The 17,581-nt window shown below is 40.5% G+C and overlaps 1 protein-coding gene across 1 annotated transcript in view; it reads right to left on the reverse strand.

Moving 5' to 3' along the window:
• Window positions 1–308: 308 nt before the first annotated feature.
• SHANK2 (SH3 and multiple ankyrin repeat domains 2) overlaps window positions 309–17,581 on the reverse strand; it is a 344,135-nt gene continuing 326,862 nt past the window's right edge. The window contains exons 26-27 of the mRNA XM_042868615.1: window positions 15,018–17,430; window positions 309–4,410 (exon numbers count right to left, since the gene is read on the reverse strand). Of these exons, the coding sequence (XP_042724549.1) occupies window positions 3,837–4,410; window positions 15,018–17,430 (2,987 nt within the window). The 3' untranslated portion in view covers window positions 309–3,836. The remainder of the gene's footprint in view (window positions 4,411–15,017; window positions 17,431–17,581) is intronic.

The raw sequence follows: 17,581 nt of genomic DNA on the forward strand, positions 1-17,581 counted from the left end.
AACTATTTTCACTCGTCACATTTCAAACACGGATCTTGAACTTGGTAAATGAACTGATGCTCAGTGTGAAGAATGCTTTAACCAGAAAGAAGAAAGGGAAACGTTTTTCCTGTCCAAAACAAAATCAATCATTTTGCCTTAATTCTATCTACATTTTGTTAAAGCATTCTGTGCTCTTTCAATACACAACATCAGATTGCAAGTTTGGCAACTTTTTGCTTGTTTGCTTGCTTAATAAAAATTCAGACAGTTCTTTCTGTTTGCAATCAGAACCACAACCTTAGTGCAATATTATATTTATTTCTTACAGTAATTTTGGTTGCCATACAAGAGTATTAAGGATTGGGGAAAAGTGCAAGTTACAGGAGCTTGATCTTTTAATCAGTTGAAATAAGAGGAATTAAAGCACAAAAATTACAGCAACATAGATAACGTGAACACAAGTTCTTACACAAACTATAGCGAGAAACATAGTAATATCTAGAAAAGAAAAGAAAAAATGTAATGGAAAAATTATCAATATTTGTGGCTCATACACATAATCATCGCCAGATCAACTGGGTAATGCTTTTTAAGAACGGAGAAAAAAATCACTATTTTATTAACTTAAGTACCACAAATAATTAACTTTTGTGATATGTAAATTCTGTAAATCAACAGTCACATCTAGTCATTTTATAATATATGAATTCAACTGAAAATGTTCTCAGACACCTACGGAAAGGAGTCTGTGCAGTTATACACAATTTACATCTTGTAAGATTTTGGTATTGTATACACAAATATTACAGAAACTAGGCATGTAAATGCAATTTATTTAAATTACAGTATATAAACAAAAGTTGATCCTAAAACCCAGAATATGTATTTCATAGATCTCTAACAACTTGTGTTTCACTATCATAGAAGCATGAAATAAATGGGTCTTCTCTCCTCCCCCCAACGTTTCCAGACTGACGAAAATACTCAGAGGCAACGTCGTATCTGTTACTATTGCTTTCTGTAGCAAAATCATCAAACAGAGCTAGAGACCAATTCATCTTGGCAGAGGTGCATTTTATTGGTGAAAGGAGGTCCTCTCAGGTCTCGTTACGTTTACTTTGTAAGACACGATGTAAAAATAAACTATTTCATTAGCTCTTTGATGTTTCAAACCTCTTTTCTGCTAATGATTTTGTACCTATTCTTTCAGTACCTGAAAAGGTAGACAGGCAAGAAACACACCTGTGTTAGAAAGGGATTACCACCAACTGTAATTGACCGTGAACGTCAGCACTCGTTAAACTGAAATTCAACAATAAGGTTGTGAGTAAAAAGCAGCTTCAAAGTCAACTTCTACATTGTTGTTACTACCATAATTTCTAATGTATTTTCTGGCACATATTATAGAGGTAATATCAACTGTACCCAAAGAAACAAAAAACAAAAAACAAAAAAAAAAAGAGCATGGCATTAGTGGTTTATTTACTGAATTCTGTCGTATCACCAAATGGAAGACAATGATGGCTAAATTACCATTTGTACACTTCTGAAAGTATCTGATGGCCTCAAGTTGTCTGTGTTGACTATCTGAATGAGACTGTCATCTTCTACACCACCTATGGAAAAATGCAGTACTTTTGGAAGTAAAACACCTTAGTACTTGGTTTTTATTACAAGGTTACTTGGAACTTTCAAATACAAATATAGCGTAGTAACAGATGTTAAGTCAAAGGACTTGTTGTTCCGTAAAGGGGGCAGGAGGCTAAATAAGTTGCTTTTTATGAGTATCCAATGCGTTGGTAACTATAACCACTTTTGAAGAAATATTCATCCTCCTTTGTAGAAGTTCTAGCAAAGATAGAAAATATAACACAGCTCTGCTGGTTCAGATGCATCCAAATGAGGTTGATTTTAAAAAGGTCAAGACTTTATAATTATTCCACAGAAATAGTATTAAACCACAAAAGTTTTTTTTTTTGTTGTTTTTCACTTTCTAGCACTGAAGTGGCACAAAGGCTGCCCAGTAGACCAGCCACTTATTTTCTTAAAATATTGTGCTTATAAACTATCTGTACAACTATTTAAACTTGCAGTAAAGAAAGATATTTAAAATGCTAAACTTTATGTACTCATACTAGGGCTGTTGCAGACCTAATTAGACACTTGTTTGTGAGCAAAAATAATCACAATAAAAAAATTAGAGATAGGCTGGACCATATCAAGGAACATATCAAGGAAAGAAAGTTCAGGTATCCTGCAAAATGTAAGAGAACCTGAAAGTATGGTAGGTAGGCAGTCTAGCCATCCACACACAATTTATCCACCTTGAACATCTTGAGTATTATGTTAATAAAGACCTACAAAACTCACAGATATTTAGAGGTGTTAATTACAAGGGGAGGTCAAACATGCAGAGAGAGACTTGTTAACTTAAAAAAAAATAATAAAATGAAATAGTCAGACTGACCAAATGTGTGCTCCCCCTGCTGCCGAGGTCTCCTGGAAGCTCCGGCCCAGAGCAGGGCGTGCTCACTGCCACCTGCACAGCAATCACGGGTGGCCATGGGAAGCGTTCAGCCCCCCGGAAGGTGCTCACTCTGCTCTTCTGGTCCAGGAGCCCATACTTGTTAATAGCAATAAAAACGAGAAACCGGATAGCTACTACTTCCCTTGCCCCTTAAGCACATATGCTCTGGGACACTACATACCTTGGTCTACCTTGGCATTAGTTTTCTCTTTTATTTTTCTTTTCTTTTTTTTCTTTTTAAGCAACATAAACTATTTCTATTTCTGCTAACAGCTTGAAATTCCTCTCTTACTTAAAATACTGGCAACCTTCTCGTTGACTTCAATGGGAACATTCATCTACTTAATCTTTCTTGGCCCGATGTTCAAAATATCTAACTACTTCTCACTCACTGGATTAGACAATATCACTCAGGGTTCAGCGTATTTGATATCTGACTGTGAAGTCCTGAAGATGCAGCTGTACATAAACCCAATTTTTTTTCTGATTTGCAGAGTTCACATTGCGACTTAGCAGTAGTTTAGCTGGTTGAAAACTGGGGGTCTCAGGTTCAAACTAGCTTCATTTTGTTGTACCTCTAAGTGAGCATTCCTTCTCAGCTTTTATGAAATATCTGCATCGTCTTACAGGTCACGTCAATGGAGCATGTATTGAACTTGTTCTGCCACCTTGGAAGAATGCTAAATATAACTGCAGAAATAAAGAAATACCAGGTAAAACAGAGCAAGGTTACCTTTGAGCTAATTCCAGCAGAACAACCAGCTTCTCTGCCAACAAATCGGAGAGCTAAACTTTGTAAAAAAACAGTTATATGAACTCCTGTACCTGTCTCAATATTGTACCTCTGCTAACAAAAGTGGATTTGAATGGTAATGAAGCAATCTGTCCTCTTTAAATAAACTAAGATTTCAGAAAGGAAACCTGCTGGGAGTCTGAATGAATGTCAAGAAAAGAATACAGTGCTTTTCAATTAAGGAGAAAAAAAAAGCTTGCAATTTGAAGTTAAAAGAAAACTGGTCTGTAATGGTTCCAGGAGAAGGGCAGTATCAATAGATGGTAATATTTTTGAAGTTAACAGTTTTCTCTCTCTCTCTCTCTTGTATCTCCCCACAACTTTGAAATAAATGGCCCCACTCGTGCAACACATTTAGATTTATATTTGGGTGTGTAACATATAGTCTGCATTACCTGAGTACCAGGAATTAAACTGTTTTATTTTTCCCCCCTAATTTTGCTGGCACTCGCAGACAGACAAGGCATTTGGGGTATTTCAGTACCAGCCCATCTCTAGTTATCAACAGAAGTTTGTGAGGCAAAATAGCTATTCTTATCTGTCCAGCAGCTGTTTCAAAGCTCTTTCTATGTTCATTCTGTGCCCAACTCTAGTCACTCCAAGGTCTATCAGATCTTCCTTTTGTAGATTTGGTAAATGAGTGCCATCTATTTCATTGTCCATAAATGTTTCTTTGTGTTCACCTAAGTTTAGACTTTCCAACCAATCTGCCACATCTGGTTTAGTCCACAGGTGGACAGGCTTAGTTGTAAAAGGCTTATTTGAGATTGGCTGTTGTAATATTGAGGGAGAAGGAGACCTGCTGCGCCCTGTGGTCAAGCCAAATAAGTCCCCAGAGGGGGGCTGGCTGGGTAGGCTAAATACATCGGACAGAGTTGGAGAAGGAGATGAAGCTGAAGCAGAAGCAGTCAGAGGAGCAGGCATGATGTCTTTATTAATCTCTGTTGGTGAAACCACAGGGCTTGGAGCATGCCGTGCTCCTGAGGTCCTACTGTCATAGTCTGGGGACCTGCTTTGCAGTGTGATCGGCTGGCTGGTTCCAGGTCGGACAGTGAAAGTGATTGTTGTACTTCGTGTACCTGAGACAGTACTCATGACTTCTGTGCTCCTGAAATTGTAAACAGACATGGAAAGTTAGACACATCAGCTGCCAGTGGTACCCCTATCAACACATGGTAAACGTGGCTTTGGAACGTCAGAATAGTATAACTTTTTTTAAAGAGCAGTAGCAGGTAGAAAGTACCAAGACAGCATAATTCAATCTTTCCCATAAAACAATCTTAAGCTGTAGTTAAAAACAAAACCTTTGCTTATCAGCACTTCAGAGGAACACGTTTCAGAGCACATTGCTGTTTTTTAAGGCTATAACAAATTATCTCATGGCTAAATGAGGAACGCCGTGTGCAGTAAGCACATGGGCACTTAGTGTTACCCACACAGAGCAGTCAGGAGTTGATCTGCCCTGCGTTACACAGAGCAGTTTTAGTTTATAGGTCCTACACTGTAAGGTAACACAGCTAGTAACAGTAGGTATGGAAAGTATTGGAAGCACATTATTGACTCAGGTTCTGGATCTTTCATTTTTTTTCTAAACAGAAATTATACTTTGTCAGTTTCACCACAAAACTTGCGGAGACAAAATTCTTGTCACTCTGCATGCCCAGAGGTGATGTAGCTGTAATCACGTCACTGGCACCTATCTCCTGCCTAAAGGAAATCTGAGATTACAAATGAAGCAAGCATGAAGCTTGCTGAGAGTCTCTCCTGCCGAGGCTGGTGGGGTGGGTGAAGGAGCAGACAAACCTACTTTTGTCTGGTGTCTATAAAACAAATTTAGAAGCAGATGGTTGGGGCTCAGGTCTGTTCACAAAACGCTTACCTACACAGCCCTTACATTTCATGAGACAGCTGTGCCAGTCAGCATGCACAATACAGGATCTTTCACTGAACTTTTGGGTGCCTGAAGCTCCAGAGTTTCTCACTTTTAAAATACCCTTCCAGTTAGAGACACCTTCAGCCAAGTAATTTCATGCACTTCCAGATCAAAGGATTTGTTTATCTTTGAAGTGATGCCATAGACTCGAGGGGATGATCTGACGGATGCTGTAGCTGGATTTCTCACTCAGATAGGCTGAATCCCTCTTTATCTCAGTGCCAGACTGTCCCCATGCTTGATATGTCATGCTTGGGGCAGAACAGGCAAGGACTTTAGGGCACAATGGCAGATACAAATGCTTTTATAAATAATGCAGATTCACTACTGTGCATAAAAGAGCCAAAGAAAAAGTGTGGGTTCTGGAGTCCTCGTTTTAAAGTCCTGCTGTGGAACCAGCTCAGGTCTTTATCTGAGTGACTGCTTGAAGATCTTATATTAACTGCCAGTAAATGAAGTACCAGAAATGATCCATGCAAAACTACGTCAGCTCTCTCTGGGTCATGCCCCTCACCACAAGATCTGCTTTATAAACAAAGCCCCCCCCCCCCCCCCGCAGAACACTGAGATAGGTGAGAAGGAGGACAAGGCACAAGGCACTCGGGGTTAGGCTGCTCCATCAGATCTGTTTCCTAGTGCAGTGAACGCCCATGGAAGGGGCATGACTTGACTTTGGTTCCCCACATTCTTATTAAAAGAGTGGTTAAAATTTTGATTAAAAAGGTGATGGTCCCAGTACTTCTCAAAATCCATCCTAACTGCTGCTCCTGTGAACTACTCAAAAAGAAGAAATACAGGCAACTCACCTGGGGCAATGATAATGGGCTATTAATCCCTTTCTTTCATACAAGCAGCCATAGTTACTCTTGGAAGCCTTGATCTGGAGGCTCTCTTCAGTGGTTCTTTGGTTTGCTCCTGGCTGATGTGAGCCCTCTTCCTGTCTAATCCCCACATAATTCAGCCCATAATTAACAAACTCAGATGTCAAATAGCCTACAGTGCTTCTACACTGACACGCACAGCACACTCACAGCACAGCGAGCCTCTTTCAAATAAGGATCCAATACCATGTTATTAGAAAAGCACTAAGAATAACTGTTTGGAGAATGTACATGTTATTCACATGAGCAATCCCAATGATTTCCCACAGGTTGTTCCATATATTTCAAAGGGAACAGGGGATCTCCTTGAGAGCTGAAAGATCAGCACTTCACTTAAAACACAGTGGGAACAAGACTTAGAGCACTTTGGTCTTTGTAATTTAACAAAGAAAAGAAATGCTTGGCAAGGTTTGGAGTGCTTCCTGTGATTTGTTTGGAGCTTAATGGCTCACATTGTCTTCCAAGACTAGAGCTAAGCATTCTAACACATAAAAGTCAATGGCAAGAAACAATTCAATTCTACTAATCAAGGGGAAAAAAATATTTCTACCCACATAGCACTAGGAGTCTCATGGACTTTAATAACACACGATCTAATTTTGAATCCAAAAAACTCTTATTTGAAATAGGTTGGGATAATTTTGTACTACTGATTGAAAGAAAGGCAAGGTAGGTTTTGCAGAGATGAAGAAATCTCTCCCCAGCCCTTTATTAGTACTGACCCTTTTACTCACGTTCTTGTACTGCAAATATGAGAAATGAGCTGCCATCCTCTGTGGCAGTATCAAATGGATGATGCAAATTTATCTTCTGATATGGTAGATGCCAGCAGAGGGTAACTTCTGTTAGTTGGCCAACAGCTCCTGCTCGCTCCTGTAACTTGCTCCTGCTGCTGCTTCTCTATCGTTCCTTTCACACACTCCCTGTACATCCTCGTTCAGGAGATCACTGTCACTGCTCCTTTAAATAAACTACATCAAGACAGTAAAACAAAATCCCCCAAAGTAAACTGTGCACTCTTTAAGTGTTCTGTAGACCTGTGTTACCTCCCCTTCTCATGCACAGGCAGAAGTACTGAGTGAGCAAAGCAACAGAGGCAACACTGGACCTTTTGCTCTTCCCATCAGGCTGCATCAAAGTAATGGCTTCTCATGGCTACAATCACTATTAAAAGATCTGTGGGCATCTGGCTTTTCTCAAGCCATGGGTTCAGGACTACTGGCTGTTAAAATATGACACTAGAATGATCATAACTTATTTTAGCTGATGAATGATATTTCGACACTAGCTCAGTTTATAGCCAGTTCAGCACAAAGGCCAATAGAAACATTAACCCTTTTATCAGAAAGCTCAGAGCACTTCATTATCAGACTTAATCCTCTAGCAACACCCCCCAGTTGTTCTCCACACCGAGAATACAGTCTGTGAGTCACTACACTCTGTCACAGCAGTCCTACGCAGGACCAGTTTTGCAGTAACCACCTAAAGATGAGAGGAAATGTAACCACGGTGACTTGAGGTCACTGCTGTCTGCAAAATCACTCAGTAACCTGCAAAACAAAGTTTGTGTTTTATTTCTGACTGCTGTTCTGCAGCTGGCTCTGCAGCTTTTGTGGCAGAGGCTCAGCCTTGTAACAGCTACATGAGCCTGCTGGGGCCCATGACTGCACTTCCAGACTTCCTGTCCCGAGTCTTCTATTCCAAGATTCTTTTTCTCTTTTTCCCCCTCTACTTTCACTTGCTGTATCAACTCCAGTGTGTTACAGATGGAAAAAAGTATGCACCTTTGTGCAAACTCCCATCCATCCCCACTTACAATTTATGTCATCTATAGCACCATCTGGTGCAGATAGCCTTGAAACTCTCAGCTGTCTTGCATTTCACAGATGATGGTATCCTGGTCATTACAGGGGCAAGCACGTTCCAGCTGGAGAGCAGGAGTGTTTTCATTGCGTTGTGGGTTTTCCAGATTTTTAATAAGAGCAATTTCTTAGGCCTTATTCGGTCATCTGTTACATTAAGCTTACTAAATACATATTAAACGTACCTAAACCCAAATTTCATTTTAGGAAAGTGAAAAGTCTGATAATTATTTTAAATAAAATTTGCCCTGTTAGCATCAGCATATGGAACTAATTTGTAAATATTTGCTGCTGTAAGGCTGCACTGATGGTAATGCCCATTATGTTGTCTCATATTAAAACCACAGTATATAATTCCTATGTCTCCGAGTAGTAAGTCATCACCACAGATTGTAGGCAAGAAATGATTTTAAATTTTAAATCAGATTTGCAGGATTCAAATTCACTGCTAACTTAATAATGAAAGCAAATCAGTGAAAGATGGCATGCTGCAATAGTTCCTAAGAGCCTCCCATTAAAAACAAAAACAAACAACAACAAAACAAAACAACAAAAAAAATTCAAACCCCAAACCACTTTGGGTTATAAGAGCTATTTTATTCTCTTATAAGAGCAGTTTTATTCTCTGACTTTCCCGAAGACTTGCTGTCTCTGACAAAGCTCTTCCACTATGTTGGAGAAAAAGTGGGAGAAAAGATGCCCTATATGGGGTACTGTGGGAAATTAACTTTTTAGAGCTTTCTGTGTACTTGCAAATCCAAAACTTTGCCTTCACCTCTTGCAAAATTTGTACTGTATTTTTGGATTGTCAAAGGAAAATTGCATGGTAGGAAAGTAAGACAATACTGTTTTGGGAGAAGGTGAAGAACAAGCATTGGTATGATGACTGGCAGGATACACAGCTTCTTATAATAGCATGATTTTACTGAAGAGAAATGAGGAATGGTGAGTGTCTGTTGCAGGTAATGCTTTTCAGCTGAGTGAGGAATAATCACCAAAGCTCTGTGGGAGCTGCTGATGAACAACAGTTTCCATGTGAATAACACAGCTGTACAGAAACAGCAGCAAGGTGCTGCTGGAGGCTGAGGGCCAGAAGGCTGCCTCAGCCTTACCTCTGGAGAACTGGAAGGGAAAAGGTGAAGACAAGCTGGAAAGAGAAAGGAAAACCTCACTGCTTCCAGTGGAGACAGACTCAGCAGTTACCACTGCAGCACAGCTTGATTATTTCAAGGCTAGTTCGTCTTTACTTAAGAGCTTACATAAGCATGTAAAAGTGTGCTTATCATTCCCCCTTCTCTCAAAAACACATCCTAAAAACAGAGTTTTGGTGCACTTGAAAAATTATGTCTCCATATTTAGGTGCCTGGGTATAAGTTCAGGAATCTACTCTTAAGTGCTCACACTATAAAAATCTTTGCTGAATACCCGCCTGATGAAAGTGGCTTTCATTTCAGTTGGAGATAACATCCCATCTCTGGTTTGAGAATGGGTATCATTTCTGGATAAGGGAGAGCTAATCTACACTGCATTTTGTATCAAAATCACTAAAATGCAATAGCATCGAGTGAGCATTAAAAAGAAACAGAATGTACAACTCAGAGTACTCTATGCTTTATAGTTGACACTTACTTCATGGCACTTCGGTATGACCCATTTCTGAGAGCAGCAGCCATGAGAGCAAATAAAAATGACAAAATGGAATGACTGAGCTGCTGCAAAAATTACTGACAAAGCAAGCAATCCTGTGAAAATGGCTGACAAATGGTTGATGATATGAAATGAAGCTAATGGGACGACAGTAAACTGAAAAATCAAGGCTTGATAATTATTAGATAGCGTGTTTCATAACCAGAATAAACCAAACGTAGGGTCAAGAGCCACGCACTCATTGCTAAGTTCAATTCTGCCTTACCTGTTTGTTAAAATATGGGGACTTATCCAAATGAAAAGCCCTTAGAAATGCACAAAAGCCTGACCACAGGATTTCCCCCTTTAAAACCTGTTCTGCCAAGACAATAGAGGTTATTTTTCCTGAAGGACTTGATCCTGCATGGTTAAGCATTCTGTACAACTCCCACATCTGCAATGAGCACTCCCATTGCCAGGCTGACATTCAGCCTGCCAGGAGGCCACACACAAATGCTCTGTGAGCACAGTCTGGGAAGCAGGATAGACCTTCAGAACAGAACTAGCTCCTCCCTACTCCAAGCTATCAACCATTTTGGGGCGGTGATGGCAGGGTGCAGTGATAGCTGTTCATTATTCCTTATTAGCACACAAGAGCAGAAGTGGAAGCATGATGCTGTCCTGTGTTAATCCTGCCGGCGTTATGCAGCCAGCTTGCAACTTGCTCTTGATCACTATGTTGCTAAGCAACTGCTGGGTTCACAGAGCGAGCATTCCTCTTAACCTGATAAAAACCCTGCATTGGCCTTCTCCTTCCTTCCTTTTAGCAGCTTCATACAACAGAAGTAGCCTCTCAAGAGAATCTGTAGCCTTGCCATATTTATAGTGCAGGACTTGCGGTTGGAGATGCTGCTGTGCTCCCCTCCTCTTTGCCCAGCTGTGGAAAGCACCCTCATCTCCCAGCACAGAGCGTGTCCAAACCCTGGGATGGGCAATGCAACTCAGGGCAGCACATCCCAATCTTGAGTATTTGGCTCAGATAGGGCCCTGTACTCAAATGCCCTGAGCTGATGCTGTAAGTAATTTTGGGCAGAAGAGGAGGAAGTGATGGCTGGTTGTTGTGGCCTGTGAGATCCTGACTACATGGATGGACCAGATGAAAACTTGCATCTCCAAGAATCAGCTCCAAAATTTCTTAAAGTGAGTGATGGCCAATATGAAGAGTGGGAAGAGCCCATGTGAATTCAAAAGCTCTGGTCCAGAGCCTGCTGATCAAACCCTTCGCACAATGAAACAAGCACATCCTTTTGCTTTTTCCTCTTTTTCTGTCCTTTCCCAGGCTCCTCTTCCTGGACTGCAGCTGGTCACTGCCTCTGATGGTTTCCAGCAGATGGTTTCCAGCCAAACATTTCCATGCTCTATTTAAAAATCTTCAACTCAGTGTCTCCATAGAAAACACAGAAAACTATAAATACATGGTGTGGAATTACTGCTAAACCTATGTATGTTGAAAAAAGGAAGACTAGGGTTTTTTATAATGTAATAATTGAGAGAGGAATGCTGCTCAGTATTGCAGAACAATCTCTTTATGATCCTCATTTGTCAAAAACATATAAAGAAGATCAATTTTGCAGGTTTCTGTAACAAGCTATTCCCAAACAATTTACAATTTAATTTACCTTCATGCTGCCCTAACGGTGCAATTGCTGTGACTGAGTGACATTTGTATATCCACTGGCTGTACAGAGATAACTCCTGAGGTATTTAGAGCAGTTTCCTAGGCTATAACTTCATGTTTCACAATGAAGAAATATATATTTTAATTTCATCAGGCTGCTAGTGCTATGAGCAGAACCCAAGTGAGCCTGAGAACAACGTTACTATTTATAATACTTCCCACTACTTCTCCTTGGCTGAAGGGTATATGAACAGACCTACACATTTTTCATCACTTCTCTTTAATTCAGCAGAATCCTTGCTTTCTGAAAACTAAAATTCCTTGCTCCTTTTCTCTGACTGCCTCAAAGAAAAGGGCTGTAAGTCCTACAATTGGTTGATGTACGTTTTATAATATGAGAAAAAAAAGTGAAAAAATTTAGCTTTACAATTGAAATATTAACTTTCATACTTTGGCAAGATGGTATTCCCTGATCATAATACATTATGACTTTGTAAAAAAATGTGGCAATCATGCGATCAGGCTAGAAAGGCTGTAATTTATTTAACATTTTAAAGGTAAAGTAGAAGAAAAAGCAGTTAAAATAAGGCTTTGTCTGGGAAGCATTTACTATGCATCCACAGCCTTTATGTAGGCACTTCCAAGAGCAGAACTGATATTAAACATAGGCAGTCCAGGACATGTATAACAAAACAAAAAACAGAAATTGGAGCACTTCTCCACTGTGATAATATTGCTGCTAGCCTTTTGCTCCCTCCTTCCCACTCTTTCTCCAGCTCAGAAATTGATCCTCCCTCACCCTCTCTAGTCTCAGAGCTGGACAAGGTTCGACTTCATTATTTTTTATAGCTCAAGATCCCTCTCTCTAGTTTGCAAATACACCCATTTAGGCAGACTTCTCAGGAAAGAAGTAGGATTTCAGCCAGATTTAAATTATTCCTTGTGAGTTTTTACTTCCAAATGGAGTCACAGAATCACAGAATTGCAGGGATTGGAAGTGGCCTCAAGAGATGACTGAGTCCAACCCCCCAAGTAAAGCACGTTCCATACCATAGATCCAGATGGGTCTTGAATATCACCATAGAAAGACATTCCACAACCTCTCTGTGCAGCCTGTTCCAGTACTCCACCATAATTATCGCATGTTACTACGGAACTTCCTGTGTTCAAGTTTTAGGTCAACACTTGTCTCTATAGACTCCATAGTCCATAACGAAAACTGTTTGCCAAAGCTGAGTTATAAGAATTAAAAAGACTAAAGGACAGAAAAGCTAAATAATTTCCAATTGCTGTCCAAGATTTTTCTCTAAAATGACATACATATGGTATAGTTCTTTCTTACATGATTATTTTCATTTCTCAAGTAAAGTGAATTAGTTGTGCAAATTATTTTTTGTGTCCTTTCTACTGGCATAAATTTCTTTTCACAGAAAAGAGGTAACTATTTGCTTCTACTTCTCATTTTTTTCTCTCAAAAATGCAGTACTTTCAAAAATGCAGTATATTTACTGTACATTGCCTTGGTTATTAACTAATAAAATAATGATAAAGACCTACACTGCAACCTGGAAATAACTATCATATAAAATATGCAAGATAATAAACATATTATATATATATGAAGTCAGAGGCAACACGTTCATATGACTTTAAAGGATGAAGCCCAAGCAGAAAATTGAAGACATAGGCAGAATAAAACAAATTGAAACTCTTGGAGTCATCTGCAAGATGATTCAAACTTAGCGCACAAGTTTTGATTTTATGCTTACCCAAGATATTTTCAAACTTACATAGGCAGGGTTCAGTTGTTGTGCTAACTTTGGTTAAGACTGTCTTGGTCAAGCAGCCACTATATATCTTTTCATTGTATAGTTCTCATTACACTAAAAGCTTTTCCCATACAGGCAACTCAATTTCTACACCAATTAGTCAAACAATACTGATAGGAATTCCAGAATTCCGGCATTTCTCTTCCACCCTTTCATCCTAAAAGACATATAACCTCCATACCATCCTGTGACCATTTAATAACTTACAGCTTGAAAGAAATAATGTAATGGCCTGACCCTGAGGCTTGTGATCACACTGCTTTCTGAATAAGTAATCATTTGCATTTAACAGAGCCATCCTTTCCCTAAAAGAAAATCATCTTAATGCATGCGAAGAACAGTAGTTTTTCAAAGGCCAGGTTATTTATTATCCAGCAGAATAATTATAATAAAATTTACTTAAGGGTTGCCTTTTTTAATAAGCAAAATCAGCACTATATCGCTGAAAAAAAAAAAAAAAAAAAAAGCAAAACTAAAAAAATCCAAAAAACACCAATTTCTTTGATGCAGGAAAGGACAAACAATACGCAATACTTCAGTAAAAGGTCCATTTAACTGCTGCAAACTTCACCATATTCCAGAGAAAAGTGACTACACAATTACCTATGAATTTATCTAATGGTGTTTGACAACTCTAAGTACTTTTTGATATAACTTCTCTGGAAATGCATTACACTGCACTACAAGGATTGTGCTGTTTGGTGAAATGAGCCACATTTTTGAACCTGTAGACATCACTACTATTCACTAGCAAGCGCTGACAACCGAAAGTAAGAACTTAAACCCAGTAAAGCTGAGTGATTAGAGACAATAAATTAATCATTTAGCAAAACTACGAACAATGTAAAGTGATGCCAGAAAGAAATTTTCTAAGATGGCTTCATACTTAGCTCAATCCAAAAGTAATGTCTCCTATTTATTTCCATTTTACAACAAATACCAAGAACAGAACAAGACTACTTCGATGGAGCAAATTCCTAGCTACAAAACATTGTTTTTCAACATAGTCACCACTATTAACTATGCATTTTTGCCAGTGGTGAACAAGGATTTGCATGTTGCACTCATAAACATCCGCATTAGCGGAGGTGACTCGCTGTCACTGTCACCACTGCTGAAACACACCACACATTGCCTCACTCTGCTCACATCCGCTATGTGGTCTCTATAAATGTTCAGAAAGCATTAATGAAAGCCAGCGTGTGGCATCTTTTTCTGCATGGAGGAATTCAATTCCACGCTTTTGCTGCATACACATTTCCATGTCAGACACCACTTGGTCAGACTGCCCCTCCGCTGCCATCTGTTGCACAGCAATAAAATGCAATGGAATAACGGTCGGGAGGCTCAACCTCTACTACCACACCACCAACGTCCACCTCTGACATCATGGGCCAACATAATAAAAAAGATGGCATTAAGTTTGGAGCAGACCTCATACTTCTTCATAGGGTGGATTATTAGAGATTCAAGTAAAAATCAAATATCGTGCAGTGAATGTGAAGTAAGCCTAGACAAAAACATTTTTTTACCTGTTTGAAGCCAAAATAAGCCGTGAGACTGAACAAAAATTAAATTATCATCACATTTTGAAAGGAAAAAAATAAAGAGTGCTACTTAAATATAAATCTAAGTAACTCATGTCAAAACAACTGACAGGCTTGTGCAAACCACCTCGGAAAGTGGAGAATACTGAGTGAGCCCCTGTCCTAGGGTGATGATGACAGAAACCTTGGTGATATAGGAAAATCTTGCCCTCTGTAAAATTGTTCATCAGAGACTATGCATGTAACAAGTATGTACAATAAAAGGTACATTCTTTTTTAACTTGTGTAATAGTAAAAGTTAGGGAGAGATGTAAAAAATCAAGACTTCTTTGGTAAATTATTTGGTTATTTACATTTACCTTGTACTGAGACTTGCAGTTTTTGTTCCAGTAGGTGACTCCAATCCTTCCCCTGGCTTTGAGGATTTCTCTCTATTCATTTGCTGGAGTATTGAGTTCAATTCACTAATAACATTAGCCTTTGGGCCTGAGAGAATTGGGCTTTTCACCTCCGTCACATCCCCCCATAGCTTAGATGTCCTCTGGGGAACAACCTTTGCCATATTGGGCTGCGCACTGATGGGAGGTGGGGGTGGAGCGGGAGGAGGAATAACAAAGCTGTCTACAGTTTCTTCAATTAGCGCATCCTTGTAAAGTGCATTGCTTTTGTTGATTATGGGCTTCATTTTTGGCTTAGGAGGTACTGGGGGTTTGTCCACCAGAAATGTTTGCCCATCTGCATAGACTGTACAAGTATCCACGTTCTCACACCCTTCCGAGGATAAGGTAGAGATGCTGGACACTGTTGAGATAGTGCTGGTTGTCTCTAAGTGATGGTCACTACTACTCCGACTGTCTACCTCCTCAATCCCAGAGTCAGTGACGTTGTCAAAGCTATCAGGGGGTGGCAGAAAGGAGGCAGGCAAACAGTTTGAAAGACCCACTTGCTTTTTACTGTCTAAAGAATTGGTTGGCTGGCTGGTGACGAATGGCGCAGGTGAAGGTGTGCCGTTTTTCCTTTGCTTAATCAAGTCCGTGAGAGCTGAAGCGGGCACCGAGCGGTCGTCAGGGATGTCAAAGCTGTTGGCAAACTCTAAGGGGGGTGGTAGTGGCTCAGTAAAAATAAATTCTTCGTCAATATCAACTGATGCTAAGGGTGGTGGGGGGATGCGGAAGGGCAAGATGACTGGGTCGTCGACAGAGCTTGCCGCCACAATGGTTTTGCAGGGAGATGCCGGTGGCTCAGGCACAGCAGGCACGTTCAGCTCACTTTCAGCTTCCTCGCTCCCCTCTGGCCTCTCTGTCAGGGAGTTTTCGGGGCTCGGTTCCATTTCAGCTCCCTTTTCCTCTTCATCCTCAGGCGTATCATCCGACTTTGCTGTGTCCACGGTATGAACCATTAATAAGCCAGCTGACTTCTGCTGTGAAGTATCCACAATGTTTATCAACATATTTTTCTTCTCTTCAGCCTTCTTTTCTTTCCCTGCATCTGTTTCATACTTGTTCTCAGTCTCCTGCCTTCGTAGTGGACCACGAGTATTTTGCCTAGAGACAGTAGCAGTAACAGGAAATGTCGTTTCAATATTGGGTCTCAGCTTTGTATCGATGTAAAGTGGTTTATTAAGGTCAGCCTTAACAGTGTCCACTTTGCCTGGAATCTGCTGTGTTTGTTCTTTCATGGCTCTGTCCCTGGCAGAGAGAGCGAGGGCTAGCGGTGAGTTTGGATCTAGCAGCTTTCCTGTGACCGGGTGAACGTAATTATCGGAGGTGGATGCATTTGTGGACTTAGCTGCCGCTGTACTGTTTTCAGTACCCTTCGTTTTGGATGAAGTATTTAATGTCCTTGTATCGCTTTGATTGCTGGGATCACTGGTATTAAAAAGATTTTCAGGCTCTCTAGGTGCGGGAATTGGAGATGGTGACATAAGCTGCCTAAAGCCATCTTCACTACTAAACATTGCTTCATCAGTAAATTTAGATTGCCTCATACGTGGTGTTGGTGGTGTTAGTCCAACATCTTCATCTCCTAGGTCTGTGGAGAGGAAGGCTGGAGAATTACGCCTCGCTTCCAGCCGCTTTTCCCTGTCCCTCACTGCTCCAGCAATGGCTGCTGCAAATGGACTGCTGACACCTAAACTGTCATCAGGTCGGAGTTGCCCAGGTTGTTCTGAAGACTGAGGGTCAATTTCCATGCTGCTCCCTTGGCTGCTCTTCCCGCTGCTGCTGGTGGACGGCTCTTTCACAATAATTGTGGGGATTGGAATAGAGCAGGTCTTTTCTGGACTATCTTCAACATTGGATTGTTTAACTAGCATCCCCTTCCGCCTTGCTGGTTTGGCCGGTACATAAACTGCTTTGCTTGCAATCTTCCCAACCTCAGAATATGGGTTTTCAGGCATCTGACCTCTCTTGTTCCTGAAATTTGCCTGAGCTGTGGCACTCCGACTGTACAGGTCCTCAGAGTCCAGAGAGTAGCGGTCCAGTTCTCGTCTGTAATAGATCCCTTTGTCCCTCATCATTGTTCCCACATTTTCAGGCCTAACCAAAGAAATTTTTGCACCTGAATTCTGATTAAATGGAGGTTTGATAGTTCCATAGCTCCTTGACGTTGGGGATTTGGGAGCGTTGTACAGAGAGGGAGAAGGTGGTGGTGGTGAAGGGGGTAAGGACTGCGGTGGTGGAGGGATATCTTCAGAGGTGTCAGGCATTGAAAGACTTCTGGTAAACTTCAGCATAGGAGGAGCCAAAAACTGCCGTTCTTCCTCTGTTATTCCTAAAAATCAGAAAGCATATTAAAACACTGCCTTCCACTGGAATCCCTCATATTGTACCATCTCTGCAGCCAGCCTAAAATGCAAGGGTGTAATTCACATGGCACGAGGCCTGTATGAAATTACAAAAATGGTCTTTTGCCTCATGCAAAC

This window comes from Lagopus leucura, unplaced genomic scaffold (assembly GCF_019238085.1).
Source record: "Lagopus leucura isolate 7727_CA_CO unplaced genomic scaffold, USGS_WTPT01 Super-Scaffold_1, whole genome shotgun sequence".
Taxonomy (NCBI): Eukaryota; Metazoa; Chordata; class Aves; order Galliformes; family Phasianidae; genus Lagopus; species Lagopus leucura.